The sequence below is a fragment of the Humulus lupulus genome, chromosome 3 (genome assembly GCF_963169125.1).
Source record: "Humulus lupulus chromosome 3, drHumLupu1.1, whole genome shotgun sequence".
Lineage (NCBI taxonomy): Eukaryota > Viridiplantae > Streptophyta > Magnoliopsida > Rosales > Cannabaceae > Humulus > Humulus lupulus.
The window spans coordinates 82,564,009-82,584,450 of record NC_084795.1 but is presented as its reverse complement, the minus strand read 5'-3'; the positions used below and the strand labels follow the sequence as shown (position 1 = coordinate 82,584,450).

At 38.1% G+C, this 20,442-nt stretch overlaps 1 protein-coding gene across 1 annotated transcript; it reads left to right on the top strand.

Moving 5' to 3' along the window:
* Nucleotides 1–16,344: 16,344 nt before the first annotated feature.
* On the top strand, nt 16,345–17,769 carry LOC133824499 (uncharacterized). Its single transcript, XM_062257390.1, has 3 exons — nt 16,345–16,654; nt 16,787–17,011; nt 17,120–17,769. The coding sequence occupies exons 1-3, from the start codon at nt 16,345–16,347 to the stop codon at nt 17,767–17,769; spliced, it is 1,185 nt and encodes a 394-aa protein (XP_062113374.1).
* The last annotated feature ends 2,673 nt before the right edge of the window (nt 17,770–20,442 follow it).

The following is a 20,442-nucleotide window of genomic DNA, read 5'->3' as shown; positions in this document are numbered from 1 at the left end:
TTTTCTCGAACCCCACCCAATAAACCTCAATCAAACCTTCCAGCCATGGGTAGAGTAAAATCCATTGCCCAGAAAAAGAAACCTTCCAATCCTTCAAATCAACCTACTCCTCAGGCTGGAATTCCCTCAACCAGTGGTCGGGAAAGAAATATCCCTGACCCCAACATTCAAACTCGTGCTCAGCCTCGAAACGTCGTTCAACCAAACATTGAATGGTACGTCGCCCCTTCTAGTTGAGTAATGATCAAAATGACCGATAATTATATTAAAAAATATGGACTTTCTGGGGTGACACTAGTCCAATCCACTCAAGACCAACAGGTAAACTTTCCTGGAGGCGCTTTCAGCACCTGGTCGAGGTACCACATCGAGGCAGGAGCGATCCTGCCTCTTCATCCTTTTTTCCAAGGGGTGGCCAATTACTTCGAGGTCGCCCCTTTTCAAATAACTCCCAACGAATATAGAATGCTTGCTGCACTCTATATCCTCTACAGCCATAAGAAATGGTTCGTCCCCATGCCACACGAGGTTAACTACTTGTTCGACCTAAAATCTAACCCCAACCAGGAAAACACTGGGTTTTTCCACTTATGTCATCAGGAAACAGGTCACACTTTCCTGATTGACACCACTTATATCTCGAACGTGGGGAAGTACCATCTGGAGTACTTCCTGACGACTGACATGGTCGCGAGCAATTTTGCCTTCACACAAGGAGGTAAAGTCTTTGTACCACTGGTCGTTTATCTTTCTTCAATTTTTTGCTGCATTTCCCTTAGAAATTTAGTGCGTTTCAGGCCCATGGTTGTGACCAGACCCTACTCCAGACATGGAGATCCGATTATCCCTCCTGGCTAGCATGATCGACATAGAGAAAAGTGTCAAACAGCTGGTCACAGAGGCCAATCTGAGACTGGTCGGCCTTTTGGCCCCTCACCAGGATGTGAGGGAGTCAACAACGAGAAGTGCCACTGGTGGAGAGGTTCTCGAGCAGCACCCAGACGTGTCACAACCCCCTTCGAGGAGGGCAACTAGAGTAACAATCAGGGAACCCTCCAGCACCCCGCGGGCTGCTGCTCCCCCCGCCCCAACAGGAAAGGGAAAAAAGAAAGCCACCGAACCTCTCGAGCCCCTCGACGAATCTTCAGATGAGAACGGTACTAATCTCTTGCTCTTAGATAGTTTACCAATTCCTTGTCACTTATTTGACGGGGACGTCAATTTTAATTATGCTCCCAATTTAGATTCAGACTTCTTCATGCCAGAGAGTGAGTGTAACACTAGTAGAGTGTATAATGTAGTGACCAGTAATGATAGCTCGGGTATTTCACTTACAATTTTCGTTGTTTCTTTTCCTGGCGTAACATACTCACTCCCTTATACTATCTCACTATTCGTGTATTTGCTTTTCTTACAGACATGGACTTCGAGAATGTGTTTGACATATATAGTGCCCCCGAGGCTCCTGAAGCTCCCTCGAGCAAGAAGAAAATGAGCAAGCGGCATCCCGGGGAAAGTAGTAAATCTCCTCAGGCCAAGAAAACTCGTACTGTAGTCCCTCCGGCAGACGGGCCTTCAACAAATGTAACACCACCTCCTTCTCCTCTCGAGCAGCAAACTCCCCCAACTCATGTCGGGTCAACATCGTCTCCACTGGCCCCAACCGACCAGACTCAGTAGGCTGCTCCTGCTTCCACAGGCGGCGACATATTGAGTCGCGCCTTAAGATCGGTCAAAGACAAGGTGGCCAAAATTTTGAAGCACGAATGTTGCTGAGAGGTGATGGCTAGGATGGAGACGATGGACATCGATCAGATCTTAACCCGCGCATTAAATGCGTTTGCTATTGTAAGTTATCTTTTTCTGTGGAGACAAACCTTTTATACTCTACAGTCAGTTTAACTTTCGCTCTGATCGCAGGCAATGTTGACCCTTACTGCTGGCCGGCTCCGCTCGAGTGCTATCATCGAGCAGTCTAGGGCCTTGGAGCAGCGACATGTTGAAGAACTCAAAGTTTCCGAAGCGAAATACGCTAAATAGTTTGAGGCAGCGCTTGAGGAGAATAACAAACTGGCTGAGGAGTTAAGGGAAAAGCAGACTGTTCTGGATAAGGCCGTCGAGCAAAGAGACAACTTCAAGGAGTCTAACTGCGTCAACTATCGTGAGGCTAAAAAGCTCGAGGAGGACTTGACTGCGAGCAAACAGGAGACCGCAACATTGGAGGGCCGGATCAAGAAGCTTGATAAAGCTAACACCAACAATTTGGAAAGGTACAAGAACACCACAGTTAAGTATTTCTATGACTTCTGGAAACACAACCAAGAGGTTGATTTCAGTTATCTTCCCGAGCGTGCAAGGCATACTGAGATAGCCCACCGCGTTGCTCGATTGGCAGAAGAAGAGAGAGCAAGGGCACCTGCCTCGCCTGGAATCTCCTTGGCCACTAGCGTGGACGGGGCGGACAATGAAGCTACAACTGTCGTCGACCAGGGCACCCCTCAAGATCCTCCAGCCTCATAGTCTGTTATTTTTATTTCCCTTTAATCTTTTAAGTACATGGCCTATGGGTCATGATGTAAAGACACTTTTATTTTCTAGTTGAACATTTATTGCTGCACGGGCAACTTTTACTTTTAATTGAACAATTACATCCGATCAGTGACTGCTCGCGGTGTAAAAGGATCCATTTTGATATTATAATATATTTGCATCTTATTATAACATCTGTTCGCATGACCGAACTTAGCATAGTACTTTGGTTTGATTTAACAAAATACAAAATTTTGAAAAATACTCTAAGTACCCTAGCATGCTTTCACTTATTTTGCTCATGTGTTTACATACCTTTCGATATGCTTTGCTTACTAGATATCTTATGTGCCCCCCAAGTGATCGAGGAGCTTTAGGTACTTGGTCATTTGGCTTGACCAAAACATGTTCGAACAATACTACTCGGAGCAAAATAATTAAAATTGTAATACAACAAAACAACACACGTAATGAGCAAATACTTGTATAAAATACAATAATTGGCAAGAATGACTAGCTGCGCATATTCCCTTATATTTATCATAATAAATGGACAAAACGTGTCTGTACGAGTGATCAAAACGATCTTACACTTATAAGCGATTAGTCACATAAAATGACCAACCCTTTCTCATAACTTGTAAAAAGTAAAATTAATACAAGCCAATCCTTTAAGAAGGATTGTTCATTGATAGTACTTGCGAAGGTGTTCTCCATTCCAATAGCAAGAAATGAGATCTCCATTTAGGCGAGCAAGTTTTTAGGTGCCTGGATGGAGGACTTCTTCAATCTGGTAAGGCCCTTCCCAATTAGGTCTGAGTACTCCAGTAGCTTGGTCGCGGGTGTTTAGGAAAGCTCTTCGAAGTATTAGATCTTCGACATTGAATTTCCTTTCTCACACTTTAGAATTGAAAAATCGGGCGACTTTTTGCTGGTACGCAGCTACTCGGAGTTGGGCTTGTTCACATTTCTCATCGATCGAGTCCAGGGATTCCATCAATAGTTAGCTGTCGTACCTTGATCGTACGTTATTCTGCGATGTGAAGGCGAATCTAACTCAATGGGCAACATAGGCTCATACCCATAAGCTAAAGAGAATGGAGTATGGCCTGTTGTTGTTCAGTGGGAAGTTCTGTACAACGAAAGGACTTCAGGCAATTGTTCTGGCCATTCCCCCTTAGCTTCTTCCACTCTTTTCTTCAGGGTATCCTTTAGCATTTTATTGACTGCTTCGACTTGTCCATTTTCTTGGGGATGAGCGACTAAAGAAAATCTCTTGATAATACCATGCCGTTCGCAAAAATCTGTGAATAAATCACTATCAAATTGGGTGTCGTTATCCGAGACGATTTTCCTTGGCAATCCATAGTGACAAATGATGTTTTTGATCATGAAATCCAGCACCTTATTAGTCGTTATGGTCGCGAGCGGCTCGACTTCGGCCCATTTAGTGAAGTAGTCGATGGTAACCACAACATACTTGACGTCGCCCTTTCCTGTGGGAAAAGATCCGATTAGATCTATGCCCCAAACTGCAAACGGCCACAAACTTTGCATCTGTTTAAGCTCATTTAGGGCTACTCGTGGGATTTTGGAGAACTTCTGGCACTTGTCGCACCTCTGTACAAACTCCATCGAGTCTTCATTCATCGTGGGAAAAAAGTATCCTTGCCTCATAATCTTTTTTGACAAGCTTTGCCCCCCAACGTGATCTCCACAAAAAGCCTTCGTGTACCTCTTTCATCAATTCTTTGGCCTTCTCTTTTGAAATACGTCTGAGGAGTGGCATTGAGTATCCCCTTTGGTACAAGATTCCATTGACTAGGATATACCTAGCAGCCTGCCACTCAAGGGTCCTAGCTTTGTTCCTGTCCGTTGGTAACACGCCTTGCATCAGATACTCTATATATGGTGCCATCCATGTATCCGCCATCTAGATCGTCATAGTGGTCTCCTCTACTCGGATGATTGGCATAGACAGCCGCTCAACTGGTACTATATTCAGAGTATCAACATCCTTTGCACTTGCTAACTTGGCCAAAGCATCAACATTGGAATTCTGGTCGCGAGGTACTTGTTGGAGGGTGTATTTGTCGAACTGAGCCAATAGATCTTTTGTTTTGTTTAAATAGGCAACCATCTTTAAACCTCGTGCTTGGTATTCTCCCATGACTTGATTCACCACCAGCTAAGAATCACTGTAGATGTCGAGCACCTTTATATTCATGTCCCTGGCTAACCGCAACCTAGTGAGTAATGCTCCATACTCGACTTCGTTGTTAGAAGAAGTGAAGTCAAACCTGATTGCGTAGTGAAATTGATGCCCTTCCAGCAATATCAATATCACTCCTGCTCCAGTGTGGCACTCGTTAGAAGAACCATCTGTAAATAATTTCCACGAGGGGGCTTGGTCTTGAGACTCAGCTCATTAGGCTCTTCATTCTGCTCGCTATCTATAAGTTCAGTGAACTCTGCAATGAAGTCAGCCAGAGGTTGCCCTTTTATCGCTGCTCGCAGCAAGTAAGATATATCGAACTGCCCAAGTTTGACTGCCCATTTTAACAATCTACCCGCAGCCTTTGGTTTTTGCAGGACTTGCCGTAGAGGCTGGTTGGTCAAAACCGCGATTGGGTGAGCCTGAAAGCAAGGCCGCAGCTTCCTGGAGGCCAAAATTAAGCAATAGGCTAATTTTTCAATAGGTGGGTATCGTAGCTCTGCTCCAATTAGCCTCTTGGTTACATAATAAACATCCTTTTACACGCCTTCTTCCTCCCTTACTAAAACGACACTAGCAGCATATTCCGTGATCGCCAGGTAGATGAACAAAGTTTCCTTATCAACCGATTTCGATAGAACCGGTGGTTGCGCCATATGAGTTTTCAATGCTTGAAAAGCTTGCTCGCACTCCTCCATCCATTCAAACTTTTTGTTGCCTCTAAGTAGATTAAAAAATGGAACACACTTATCTGTTGACTTCAAAATGAATCTACTAAGAGCGGCAATTCTTCCGGTTAAACTTTGAACATCCTTAATCTTCGCTGGCGATTTCATATCGACCAGGGTTTTAATTTTCTCAGGATTGGCTTCAATTCTTCTCGAGTTAACTATAAATCCCAAGAACTACCCTGATCCTACTCCGAAGGAGCATTTAAGGGGATTCAACTTCATCTGATATTTGTTCAAGACGTTGAAGCACTCTTGCAAATCCTTTATATGCCCTTCTGCCTTATTTGACTTGACCAGCATGTCGTCGATGTAGACCTCCATGTTTGTGCCGATCAGTTCTTTAAACATGTGGTTGACTAGTCGCTGGTAAGTCGCACCAGCGTTTTTCAAACTGAAAGGCATTACTTTGTAACAGTAAAGCCCTATATCAGTCCGAAAGCTAGTGTGCTCCTCATTAGGGGGATGCATACTAATCTGATTATACCCGGAGTATGCATCCATGAATGAGAGAATCTCATGCCCTGCAGTGGCATCGACCAGCTGGTCGATTCTTGGGAGTGGTAAACAATCTTTGGGGCAGGCTTTATTAAGGTCTGTGAAATCCACGCACGTGCGCCACTTGCCATTTGGCTTGGGAACTAGCACGAGATTAGAGACCCACGATGGATAAAACAAACTATATGATCAGATTGGTTGTATCTAATAATTAAGCATGACGAAGTGATGTGCTTCTGGTCGATAGTCGAACAACACTTTCATCACGTGTCAACCACGTGGGAGAAATCCTTGCCACGTCATCAGCAGCCGTTTTTTGGGTAAACAACCTTCTTAGGAACTTTGAGACATTAAAGAATCTATTAATTAAGTTTATTAAATTTGTATCATTGTTATATAAATTTAAAATAAATAAACAATATTATATATAAAAGAATGACATAAATGTATGAAATAAAAAATTAAACCAAAACATTATATATGATTTATATATATATATAATATGATAACTTTTTTAAACATAAATTCTAATTTTTTTAATCAAAATTAAGATTATGTATTATATATTATTATTATAATGATATTTTATAATATTTAAATTTATATTAATATAAGTATTAAATATCTAGCCTTGTATTGAATATTATTATAATAATATTTGAATTCATATTAATATAATTAGCAAAAAATTAGGATTATATATTATTATCATAATAATATTTTATAACATTTAAATTTATATTAATATAGTTATTAAATATCTAGTTTTTCATTATATATTATTATAATAATGGTATTTATAACATTTGAATTTGAATTTATATTAATATTAATATAATTATTATATATGTAGTCTTATATTAAATATTAATATAATAATGACATTTTATAATATTTGAATTTATATTAATATAATTAATAAATATCTATTTTTAGTTAGTTTTAAAAGTATATTATGTTAAATATTTAGAATATTCCGTTAAAGTGAACAAAACAAACCGTTAAAACAAAGAATTTTCATCATCTACACACTTTTTATAGGGATTTTTTTCTAAAATAACCAAATACCATTAAAAAACAATATTTTTACAGTTACACGACAAAAACAACTATTGTATGGCACAATATTTTTTTCAAAAATACTACTTACTCCCTCCTTCGCAGGTGGCAAGAACTCCTTCTCACGCGACCCATGGTATTGGCGAGCTTCAACTTCCTTAAACAACCATCGCAAACCCAGTAAGGAGAGAACTCCATGAACTTCGGTGAGTAGTTTTCTTCGTTAATCAGCCATGGCACCGATCAGCAAGGGGAGATCTCCATGAATGACAGTGAGTGAAGATCAATGGAAGACCTCCATTAACGACAACGAGAGAAGATCCACATAAGAGCTATTTACGTGAACATAAAAATCGTTGATCTAGAGTTGCCCAAACATTTCGAAACAAAATCATAAACAAAAAATTATGAGGTTGATTAGTGTGTGGTTAGTTTAATTTATTCATCAAATTCGGTCGCTCTTTGTTTGATTCTCATATTTTAATGGTATTTCTCCCTATAATGTAGTTTCTTTTTCATTAATTTTGTAGATCTAGAAGGGAAAACACTAAATTAAAAAATTTGGGCAGTATATTAAGAACAAGGAAGGTATTTTAAAATTTTAATTTAACCTCTGTTGTTGTTCAGTTGTTTGTTTGTTATCCTGGTGTTGTTGTCACTTAAACTTATATAAACGTGAAAATGACAATGTTGACATTCTAAAATACTTTAATTTATGCACTTCTCAGATAATGAAATCAATACCAATTTTGAAGATAGTGGAAAATTGATCCCAAAATACTGCAAATACAAAGACCTCCTACAAAAGCTGCATCAACAACTACAAAGCAACACGAAAATAACAAACTTCAACTACAATGTCAAGTCAAAATAACACTACCCACTCCTAAAAATAATTGATGATGACAATCTCATTATTTACTTGCAATTGAAAATAAAATAAATTGATTCCAAGGTATCCCTTATGTGAGTATAATGGATACAAAAACAACAGCCACCCATTCTGTCTTTCTACTATAGAGAATCAACAATGCATCAAAATTGTGTTGCTATTGTGTTGTTGTAAAGTTGTTAGTAATGATTTTTTTTTTCTTTTACCAGTTTATGTTGTGTTGCTTTGGTATTGATGTAATGTTGACAAAACTAAAATCGGTATGAAAGCTTTAAAATTACAACTGTTGATATTATAAATTACAAACAACATTTTTCCAAAACAAAAACTCAAGGGAATCCTTAATTTTGGATGAAATGTGATGTCCAACATTGACACAAGCTAAAAATAAAAGCTTGACAATAATCCAAAATTGTGATATAACAACGAATTAAACTAAATATATAAATAAAGATGTCTATAATTTAAAATGAATGAACATATGTCATAAACATAAAAACAACAGCTCTTGTGTTGCTTTCTTGTTATTGCAGCCTTGATTACTTTGATATGCATGATCATTTCTCTCATTCCAAAGCCCTCCATTTACCTTTGGGTTTCATTGGAGCTTCACTGTTACTGTCCATATTTCCAATTGCTTCATCGACAAAGTACTCAATAAAGGATACTACAAAAATACCACTATCATTATAGAACAATAGAAAAACAACATATTACTAATAAAAAAAACCAACAAAACAGAATAAACCTTTAAACATAACTAATATTCAATAGATACTTGCTTATTTTCATGCTCAGGCAAACCCTAAAATAGCCAAACACAACTTAAACAACGAAAAGACCCAACACAAAACCCTAAAATAACTCTTATTAAAAATAAAAAACAAATACACCAAAAGAATTATTAACACTAGCACTAAACAACCAAATCTCAATCATTCAAGCATTACATCAAACACATTGCATGCATTGTGAAAAAAGATACTAACATATACGAAAATAGAACAAAATAAACAAGGTAACAAAAAAAAAAGCAGCAAGATAATAATATACACAAAAACTAAATGAGTAAAAAAAAACAAATCAGCAAAATGAAAATACAAAAACATAGTGGGTAATGCTGGAGATAGAGAAAAGTAGCTGGAAGCTGCCCTCGACGAATAAAAAGGGTTGTAAGCTACTAGAGTGTTGCGACGGGGAGACCGAAGTGATGATGAAGAGCATGTGAAGCTTGGGCAGAGAGGAAATGGAGGAAGAAGACGAGAGAAAACGTGTTGGAGGAGGAAGAAGAAGAGAAAGAGAAGGAAATGGAGGTAGAAGAAGAAAGAGAAAAAGTGATTGATAGGTATCAGTAAAGCAAATAGTATTTTTGTAAATATAAAACTTAACAAATAGTATATAAGAAAACACCAAATAGTAAAATAGTTAAAATACCCGTCCAATAGTATTTTTGTAATAAATGTGCCAATTTTGGCACTTTGTGTAAAATTTCCCTTTTTATATAGATGAGATATAATGAAAATGCTTTTATCTTATAATTAACGACTAGAGACTTAGAAAAGGTCATAATGAAAAGAAAATGATGTAATTGTGACATTTAATAGTCGTGCTTACTCTCAGGACCGAGTGTAAACTTTCATGACTTTATAGTCTTTGTAAATTGTAATTACATTTATGTTGACTATTATTTGGGCTTGAAGAACATGTTACTAAGTTCTAAGCCCTATAAAGTTTCCAATAACGTGCAATTTGTTTGGCCGTTTCATGGGCCAATTTTAGTGTATTGGATCTTGACTCGGCTCCGCAAGTCATGACTGAGATTCAGAGTTGGATTAGATATTAATCTATTAGACCGAAATGTTGACTTTTTTTTTTTTTTTTTAATTTTAAAAGAGTATTGCTAAGTGACATTTTCATTGGTACTTAATGTGACATATTACTATTGAAGCATATTAATATTTTATTTTTAAATAATATGTAGAATTCGATATTGAATTACATTAATAGTGGTATAATACATTAAGTGGTATTAAATACCTTAAGGTGCCAAATAACAATACTGAGCTTGCGACCTCATTTTTGTGAGAAGAAGTATAACATTATTAAACTATGACCATGCCTACTAAAATGTAAGCTTTTGAAAATAATGTTTAAGATTTTTAATTGGGAAATTTGTAAAAATATAGTAATTTCTAACATTGTTATGGACATTTAACTTTAGTCACTATGGACAAAAATAACTTGTTTAACATTTTTATGGGAGTTAATTCCTATACTCCCATTCCCAAAACATAATTAAAGAAAAAAAAAACAAAGAGAAAAAAAATCCAAAACTACGAACGTTGGGATATGGGTGTATATGAATAATTCTATACATGTAAATATATACTATTTTCGTATAGGCCATCGATTTAGTCCCGCCCCTATACGGAAGCAGAACATTTCCCACTGGTGCTCTTTAATTAAATACTTATATATATTGAATTGCTTCTGATTAACGTGTACTACGTCCTGACATTCTTTGAAAAGGTTCATAGGCCACATACCAACAACATATTATAAAATGTGATTAATGCCTGTGGTAGCCAATTTTGTTTACTGGTTTGATTATTTGGTTTTAAATAATTGTTGGTCTTTGGGACACAAATGTAATGGCATCTAGTAATTAATATTTTATTGTGGGCTTAAGGTGTTATGTGTATTTTGTGATATATGACTAGGCATGCATATCTGTAAATGTAAACATGCATAACACATAAAAGATGTTGAAAAACACAAAATTTTCAGGTAATTTACACAATTGTGATAACTTCATTTTAGTGTTGTTTTAGGATGTGTTTTTGTGGTAATCTTGAGTATTTATGTTTGTTTTGTGCAAGATTACGCTTACTTTTATCTTTGTTGTAGGTTGGTGCGTTGAATCATAAGAAAGAATGTAAAAAGAAGAGGAAATGGTGAAAAAAGTAGCTTTCAGTGGTCGCTTGAATCAAAATGGTGCTAATGACAAGTTAAAATAATTTTTTGATGAAGGAAGGAGGTTGAAAGGCTTAAATTGGAAAATAATGGAATTAGAGTCGCGACATGGGCTTAAGGGTCGCGACTCTAGTCAAGTCAGAAGCTCAAAGTTGCTGAGGGGAGTTAGAGGCGAACCCAGGAGGGCATCAACACACGCGCCGCGACCGGAGTTGAGAGAATCACGACGCTTGAAGACTTACCCAGACTTCGAATAGCTTTAAAAATGACAAGAGCCACGACCTAGGAAAGGCCAAGTTGCAGCATGTTTATGAAAAAAAAGGATTCATGATTTCTATTTAATTTTATTATGATGTTCTATTGATACTTCTTATTTATTATAATATATGTAATGTTTGCTTAATGCTAGTAAATACTTGATCAATATTTGCTTGATTTATGATTTTGATTCAAAATTCGAAAGATGAGAATTGAATATGCTATCGTTATATGGACATAGGTTACATATTGGATGAAAGTACCTGTATGACTTGTGTAGTAATTAGGTTTCTATACTTAATACCTGCTATATGTTTAAGTTTATCACAGAGATGTAGAAAACCTACATATAGGTTGAGATTTTATATCTTGAAAAAGAATAGGAATCGATTTATGTTAACCTGCTATTAGAATATGAAGAAAGAAATTGAGAACTGATTAATAAAATTATTAGAATGAAAAATTGATGAAGTTAGTACCCTAGGTCTTTTTATTATTGATTTTCATCTTTTGATTAGTTATTTTGTTCATAGTTATTTAAAATTTTGTAATCAGATTTATTCATCTAAATTTTGTTTGCCAAATATAAATTAAAGAACGATTATTGGTAATTGGTTAATAGTCATTGTGGGAACGATACTTTATTTACTATCTATATTACTTGAATCGATTACGTACACTTGCGTATCATATTTTCGCGATCAAGTTCTTGGCGCCATTGCCGAAGACTTAATTTCCAATATCAAAATTAATTGTTTTTGTTCTAATTTGGTTCTTATATTTTACACTTATTTGGAACGAGGTTGTATTGTGTTTCAGGAATTATTGGTATATGCGGGAAAGTAAACAAAAGGAACTCATACTGATAGATCTTGAATTTGAGAGAAAGTGTAGAGAAAACCGCAAGATAAAGAAAAAGGTTGGATTTTATCATGGCTGAGAATGCTAATAACAGTGTGAACAATGATTGAGCACAACTAGTTGCTCAACAGACGTAAATAGTATGCCTTTGGAACAGGTACAGGTACAGGTTATTGGTAACTTTTCAAGACCTGCACCCAACATCTACTCAAATTCATATACTCCCGCGTTGAAGAATCACCCTAACCTGTCTTGGAAAAATAACCAAGGTTTACAGCCATAGTATCCACCTCAACAACCAACTTATTGACTACTATTGATGGTGAGAACTCGTCAACGATGTTTGGTCGGAAAACTCAAAGCTTAGTAAGAAGATAACTAAATAAGAACTTACAATAGACTTAAGGAAAAATAAGTGCAGATCAACAATGGAGTAAACCTTCGTATATTGCTTAATAGCCTGAGTATAAAATGAATTTTCCCACCCCCTTGTATGAGGGGTGGAGGTTTATTTATAACTTGGCTCTAATGGTCCCTGATACAAGGTGGTCCTAGGGGACAAGAAAGTACGTGGGTACACTGTCATGGTAGTGGCACAGGTCGTGGTGGACCAGAGGATTGTGGTGTCGATGCTTATTCGTGGTCAAAGACATGCAAGTCATGCCACCACTCCTCGTACTTCCACTACTTGCCAGACACAGATGTCACAGGCATGCCTTTGTCCTCCTCAGGGTCGTACATCTCGTACCTGTCCGGGTACCTCATACGTGGTGGGTCTCTAGTCTTCAAAATATGTCTTTGCAATAAATATTGTTATTTTCTACTAAGTGTTTAAGAACTTATAGGTTCTTCAATGGGGGTAGTGTGGGTTCCCTTTATGCAGACCCCGTGTTCCCTATATTGAGGCATTTGTTGGGAATCATTATGCTGAGCTTGTGGCATTAAGAACGAGGGGCTTTGGCGTCCTTACATGCATTAGGGAGGTGTCATGGCGTCTGGGTGAGTTGGACCTCACTATGCGAGGCCCTTGCTCCTTGGAGGTGCGCTGCAGGAAGCTAGGTACGCGCGAGGTGCGAAGCGCCAGGTGTGCGCGAGATGCTAGGCGCGTGCAAGGCGACCAATGCATGCGAGGCGCCAGGTGCATGCGAGGCAACTGATGCACGCGAGGCACCAGGTGCGCGCGAGACGCTGGGCGCACGCGAGGTGCCTAATGCGTGCGAGGCACCTGGTGTGCGCGAGGCTCCAGGGACGTGCGAGGTGATAGGTGCGCGTGAAGCGCTTGATGCCTTATGTGATATTCTTGCAATGCGAGTGGGCCTCTAGGGCCTCACTCATCAACAGAGTGGACCTTACGAGGCTTTAGACATGATTGCTTTGGACCTTTAAGGGACCTTAGACACATGATGTGGGTCTTTTACCAGTGTGGAATTCTTGCCTCCCATTGGCACGGAATGACTTCGTGAGGCCTGGGGCCTCGCAAATGTGTGGCCTCTTGGTGGCATGTAATAACCTTATGCCTCTATCGCGAACTTGACGCCTTCAGTGCCCCATAGTCGTTTACTTCAATAAGGGACCAAACCTTTTTTCCTTGGTGGATTTTTGGCATCCAGAACTACATTCTAGGCCTTATTATGATCCAAACCCATGCCCATCTCATCCACCACCACATCCTCCAATGAACTCACCAACAACTCAGCTAGACCAATTAAATCAATTCATGACAGAGACAAGGTCTTCAATCAGGAATTTGGAGACACAAATGAGTCAGTTGGCTAAATTACTTTCTAGTAGACAGCAAGGGAATCGACCTAGTTCCACAAAGGTAAATCCTAAAGAGGAATGCCAAGCTCTCAATTTGAGGAGTGGGACTAAGTATGACAGACCTACAGTGGATGACAAGGGAAAAAAGACAGAAGATCAACATGTTACTAGTCCAGCACAAGAGGAGGTTACTGAAGATCTTCCATAGATAGAGAAGCCAAAATACACCAAGCCTACACCAAAGATTCCTTATCCTCAACAGTTTCGAAAGGCCAACCTTGACAAACAATTCTCCAAATTTCTTGAGGTATTTAAGAAACTTCACATTAACATTCCTTTTGCAAAGGCTCTAGAAAAAATGCCTAGTTATGTGAAGTTTATGAAAGAGATGTTGTCTAATAAGAGAAAAATGGAGGATTACGAAACTATGGCATTAACTGAAGAGTGCAATGCAATTATTCAAAAGAAACTTCCTCAAAAGTTAAGAGATCCGGACAGCTTAACTATACCTTGGGAGAGAGCTTTATGTGATTTGGGTGCAAGCATTCATTTAATGCCAATGTCTGTATTTAAAAGACTTGGTTTGGGGGAAGCTAGACCCACCACTGTTACTCTTCAACTGGTTGACCGTTCATTAACACACCCCCGATGTATTATAGAGGACATTCTAGTAAAGGTAGATAAGTTCATTTTCCCAGCGGATTTCATTGTATTAGATATGGAGGAAGATGAGGGCGTGCCTATTATATTGGGACGACCATTTTTAGCCATGGGGCAAGCATTGATAGATGTCCATAAGGGTGACTTAAGGCTCATAGTACAAGGTGATGAGGTCGTTTTTAATGTTTTTAAAGCCTTGAAATATCCTTCAGCTAGTGACAGTTGTTTTAGTGTTACTGTATTGGAGGAACAAGGTAAATGGGTCCAGTCTATTGAGGATCCACTTGAGTTGAGTTTGGTTGCAAGTCCTGAAGAGTGTGCTAGTACTGAAGCCAGTGAATATGTTAAGTGGTTGAACTCATCGGGGCAAATATATAAAAATAAATATGAGGAATTAGGGCAAGTCCCTGAAAGATCTCTCCCATCTATAGAGAAGCCACCAGTTCTTGAGTTAAAAACTTTACCGGATCATCTTAAGTACGCTTATTTGGGTAAGAATGACACTCTCCCTATTATTATTTCAGCTTCATTGTCTTTCATTGAAGAAGAGAAGCTACTCAGGGTGTTGAGGGCTCACAAGCTTGCAATTGGGTGGACTTTAGCAAACATCAAGGGTATAAGCCCTTCAACGGTGATGCACCATATATTAATGGAGGAGGATAGTAAGCCTAGTATTGATGCTCAGAGGAGCCTACATCCTTCAATGAAAGAAGTGGTAAGGAAATAAATTCTTAAATGGTTGGATGCAGGGGTAATTTACCCAATATCTGACAGTGCATGGGTTACTCATGTTCAGGTAGTCTCGAAGAAGGGTGGCATGATGATGGTTAAGAATGATAATAATGAACTAATTCCAACTCGTACAGTAATGGGGTGAAGAATTTGTATTGACTACCGTAAACTAAATAAGGCCACTAGGAAAGACCATTCCCCCTACCTTTTGTAGATTAGATGTTGGACAGATTGGAAGGCCATCCATATTACTGTTTCTTGGATGGGTATTCGGGATACTATCAAATTCCCATAACACTGAAGGATCAAGAAAAGACTACCTTCACATGCCCTTATGGAATATTTTCATTTCAGAGAATGCCATTTGGGTTATGTAATGCTCAAGCAACTTTTCAGAGACGTATGATGTCTATCTTCTCAAACATGGTGGAAAAAGGTATAGAGATTTTTATGGATGACTTTTCAGTCTTTGGGCCCTCGTTTGATGGATGCTTGTCTAATTTGGAAAGGGTTTTGAAGAGATGTGAGGAGTCAAATTTAATATTAAATTGGGAGAAATGTCACCTTATGGTGATAGAAGGCATAGTCTTGGGCCACAAAATTTCATGCCAAGGTATTGAGGTAGACAAGGTGAAGATATCGACAATAGAAAACTTACCTCCTCCGGTGTCTGTTAAGGGGGTTCATAGTTTTTTGGGCCATGCTGGATTTTATAGGAGGTTTATAAAAGACTTTTCAAAAATTTCAAAGCCCTTATCCACTCTACTTATGAATGGTGTGGTGTTTGACTTTGATGCAGACTGGTTAAGGGCATTTAACACGCTGAAAGACAAATTGGTATCTACTCCGATTGTTGTATCACCGAATTGGGAACTTCTTTTTGAATTAATGTGCGATGCTAGTGATTTTGCAGTAGGAGCAGTTCTTGGACAGTGAGTTGACAAGGTATTCTGAACGATTTATTATGCTAGTTGAACCTTGAATGATGCTCAATTAAATCATGCAACTACTGAGAATGAATTACTTGCAATTGTCTTTGCATTCGATAAGTTCATCCCATATTTAATTGGTAATAAGGGGATTGTTTATACAGACCATTATGTTATTAAGTACCTTATGACCTAGAAGGATGCCAAGCCTCACTTGATTGATGAGTCCTATTGTTGCAAGAGTTTTATATGGAAATTCGTGATAAAAAGGGGATAGAAAATCTAGTTGCAGATCATTTATCAAGATTGGAAAAAGGAGAAGAGCATAATGTGAAAGAGGAGAAAATTGATGAAAATTTTCTGGATGTACAGTTATTTTCGATTGAAAGTGAAGAAAAGCTACCATGGTTTGCAGATTATGTCAATTATTTGGTGGCTAAAGTTGTGCCTCTGGACATGTCAAGGAAACAACTCAAAAAGTTATATTCGGAAGTCAAACATTATTATTGGGATGAGCCCATGCTTTTTCGTCATTGTGTTGATCAAGTAGTTAGAAGATGTGTCCCGGAAGAGGAGATGATTTCCATACTTACTCATTTTCATACTTTACATTGTGGTGGTCACTTTGGAGGAACAAGGACATCAGCAAAAGTTTTGCAATGTGGGTTTTATTGGCCTACGTTATTTAAAGATGCTAGTGCCTTTGTTAAGAGTTGTGATCATTGCCAATTGACTAGTAACATACCAAGAAGAGATCAAATGCCGATGAATGGAATTTTGGAAGTTGAGCTGTTTGATGTGTGGGGAATAGATTTTATGGGGCCTTTCCCATCCTCTTATAATAATAAGTACATTTTGCCGGCAGTGGATTATGTTTCTAAATGGATGGAAGCTGTAGCAACTCTTACTTGTGATGGTAAGGAGGTACTTAAATTCCTTCATAAAAATATTTTTACCCAGTTCGGTACTCCAAGAGCAATTATTAGTGATAGATGAAATTATTTTTGTAACAAATCATTCACAGATCTATGCGCTCGTTTTAGAGTTCATCATCGAAAGACTCTATTCTATCATCCACTTGCTAATGGTCAAGCAGAAGTGTCAAACCGAGAGATTAAAAGTATTTTGGAGAAGACTGTAAACACATCTAGGAAAAAACTGGATGGTTCATTGTGGGCATATCGAACACCCTTCAAGACTCTAATTGGTATGTCACCATATTGGTTGGTGTTTGGGAAGGCATGTCATTTACCGGTGGAACTTGAGCACCAAGCTTATTGGGCAATAAAAAAGTTGAACGTTGATTTATTTATGGAAGGACAAAATAGGCTTCTAGAGTTGAATGAGCTCGACGAATTTCGAAATGAAGCCTATGAGAATGCAAAGATTTATAAAGAAAAGTCTAAGGCATTTCATGATAAAAGGATAATTACAAAGGATTTCCAACCAGGAGACAAGGTGTTATTATTTAATTCTCGATTGAAGCTTTTTCCAGGAAAATTAAAGTCGAGATGGTCGGGTCCATTCATAGTTGTTATTTCATTGCCTTATGGAGCGATACAGATTCATAGCGAGAATACGAGACATTTTAAAGTGAATGGTCAGAGATTAAAGCACTATTTGGAAGGACCAATGGAAAAATGCAAGTCTGTGTTGAGTTTGGAACCCCTTTGAATTGGATATTCAGAGTCCGGCTAAATGACGTTAACGACAACACTATAGGAGGCATTCCTATATTTTATTTTAGTTTTTTTATTTATTAATTAGTTGAACAATTTTATTTAATTGTGTTTTGGATTTGTAAGGATTTATTTATTATTTTTAGTAAAATGTATGTAAAAATCGTGCAATTCGTGAAAAGGCTCTTTTCAAATTAGTCTGAAGGTCAAGTCGTGACTTGAACTTGTAAGTCGCGACTTTAAACTAAGTTAGAGAGCATGGCAATCGAAGGAGGAGGCAGGCTGCGACTTGAGCTTATAAGTCGCAGCCCCAAGACATGTCAGAGAGCATATGGGGGTCTTGTAAAAGAGGCAGGTCGCGACTTGATTATGCTAGGTCGCGGAGCCTGCCAAACATAAAAACTGAATAAAATTGAGGCGGGCCGTGACTTTCTATGCCTGGGTCGCGGTGCGCCTGCATCAGAAAGGGGAAAATTGGTTTAAATTCGTTTTTTTTTTCTCAGCATACACACCTCATTTCACATTTTTCTTCCTTCCAACACAATTTTATTTTGAAAAATATCTCTCATTTGTTCCATTATCCTTCTTCTTAAAATAACCATAAAGCCACACCCACTATTTTTTAGTTTCATATTTCTTTCTTTCTTTCTTTTATTCTAATCCTAAATTGTTCTATTGGTGACATTGAAGATTGGAAGAGCAATTGAAGAGTTGGAAATCTCGTAGACTCAAAGGCACGTAAGTTTTTCCTTTTTGATGTTCTTGAAGTTTTTGATTGAAGTAATTCTGTGACAAGAGATTGAATTGGAATTTTGAACTACATTGTTAGTGTATATTGTGTCTTTGAGTTGGTAGTATTGGGTCATGATTCAGTTGGGGAAATAGGATAAGTTAGCAGAAGTGCTGCTGAACTTTTGTTGTACTATTTGGTGCATTGTGTAATTATGGGACCACAAAAACAACCTACTAGGGCCGCTTCTTCTAAAAGTACCAATTGCCCTTCCACTTCCCGCACCCAACCACCCTAAACTCAGCCAGCATTGCCACCACCACCACCTTCTCACGAATTTGATCCAACTCATTTTATTAGTAAGGATGTCTTTGATCATTATCAAAGGTTATCTCAGCGTCTGGTAATTCAAGAGCAAGGCATGGAATATCAAGATGACCCTTATCTCCAAGAAACTTATGACCTAATTCGGCCTGAAATTTAACGTAACCATTGGCAACTTTTAGTGGATCATAAAATGCCGAAGGTTAACTATTCTATGGTCTATGAATTATATGAAAATTTCCCAAGAGCAGTTAATAGGAAGGTTTATTGTGAGAGGGGTTTTAGTGGAATGTAATATTGATAATATTGATGCATTATATCAATTACCGATGTTGTCGCAGGAAGACAATGAATTTATCAACTGGCTTATAATAGTGAGATTGATTAGGTTGAAGTTGTTGAAATGTTAGGCATTCCTAATGCTACTTTTGTAATGCAAAATGGAGAACTGAAGCATTTTAGACGGTTTCAAGTGGCGAAGGCCTGGGCTCTCTTTGTGAGTGCGAGGCTTATGCCTAACACTCACTTATTTGAAGTGGGAACTGATCGATGTCTTCTTGTCTATGTTATCATGATGGGACTCTCTGTAGATATTGGACAAGTTATTCATACTAGTATCCGAGATTTATGGAGACTAACTACCACTGCAGGTTTGGGGCATGGCTTGATTATTACTGATCTATGTGAAGTGTGGGAGGTACCTAAGTATCCTAGTGATATTTATCAGAGGGAAATGGGGCCCATTTCTTGCGCTTTGGTGTTTAAATTAAATGCCCCATCTTTGGAGCCACCTACACCACAACCCTGCCATGTGAGAGTTGAAGAAGAAGTAGATGCAGCCAATGCACCCGTCCATGCCAATGCTCTACCAGAATAATCAAGAGCAACCGAGGAGGAGAGGAGAGGAGCATATCCTCCATTTTTGGCACTTGAGGCTCCACCGGATTCGCAATTGGCCAGATTGGACTATATCATCCGGCAAAACCAACACAGTCATAATTATTTGGGGGAGCTTCATGATTATCATTGAGCTCAAGCAGACAGAAAAAATAAGTTGGTTTACCGGTGGTCAAATCAGGAGGCATACATACATTATTTTCCTTATCCACCACCTTGGCATCCTTTTCTAGAGCCACCACCCTTTTGACATGATTCACACCAGGTAAGTTTTCTTTCTTTACTTATTTTTAAACATTGGGGACCATGTTTAGCTTAAGTTTGGGGGAGGGAGCTTATTTTTTTGTTTGTTTTGTTTGTGTTGTTTGTTTAGTTGTGTTAGTTGTTTGGAGTTTTGTTTTGGTGTGTGTTTAGTACCGACATGAGTGATGGTTGAAAAAAAGTGCCAATGAGAATAAAGTGAATGTTATGCGTATAATCCAAAGAAATGAAATTTGAAAAAAAAAATCTGTGTGCTTGATTGAACACTCCGTTAGTTCATTTTTATTCAGACAACATTTGTTGAATATCTTGTCATGATGTTTAAATTGATGTTTTTTGATATTGATATGCTTGCTGAAATTGGTTAGTGGATTGATGAATGGAAAGTAGAAATTATTTTCTATAATTCTAGAACTTGCTTACTTGTTATTTGAGGCGAAACAATATATCATGTAT

What these genes read in the sequence shown, in the direction of transcription:
- LOC133824499 (XM_062257390.1), top strand. Translation starts at nt 16,345, where the DNA reads ATGGAAATTCGTGATAAAAAGGGGATAGAAAATCTAGTTGCAGATCAT. An exon ending in TGATCAAGTAGTTAGAAGAT is followed by an intron (nt 16,655 to 16,786) that starts GTGTCCCGGAAG and finishes CGTTATTTAAAG; the next exon opens with ATGCTAGTGCCTTTGTTAAG. An exon ending in AGCAACTCTTACTTGTGATG is followed by an intron (nt 17,012 to 17,119) that starts GTAAGGAGGTAC and finishes AATCATTCACAG; the next exon opens with ATCTATGCGCTCGTTTTAGA.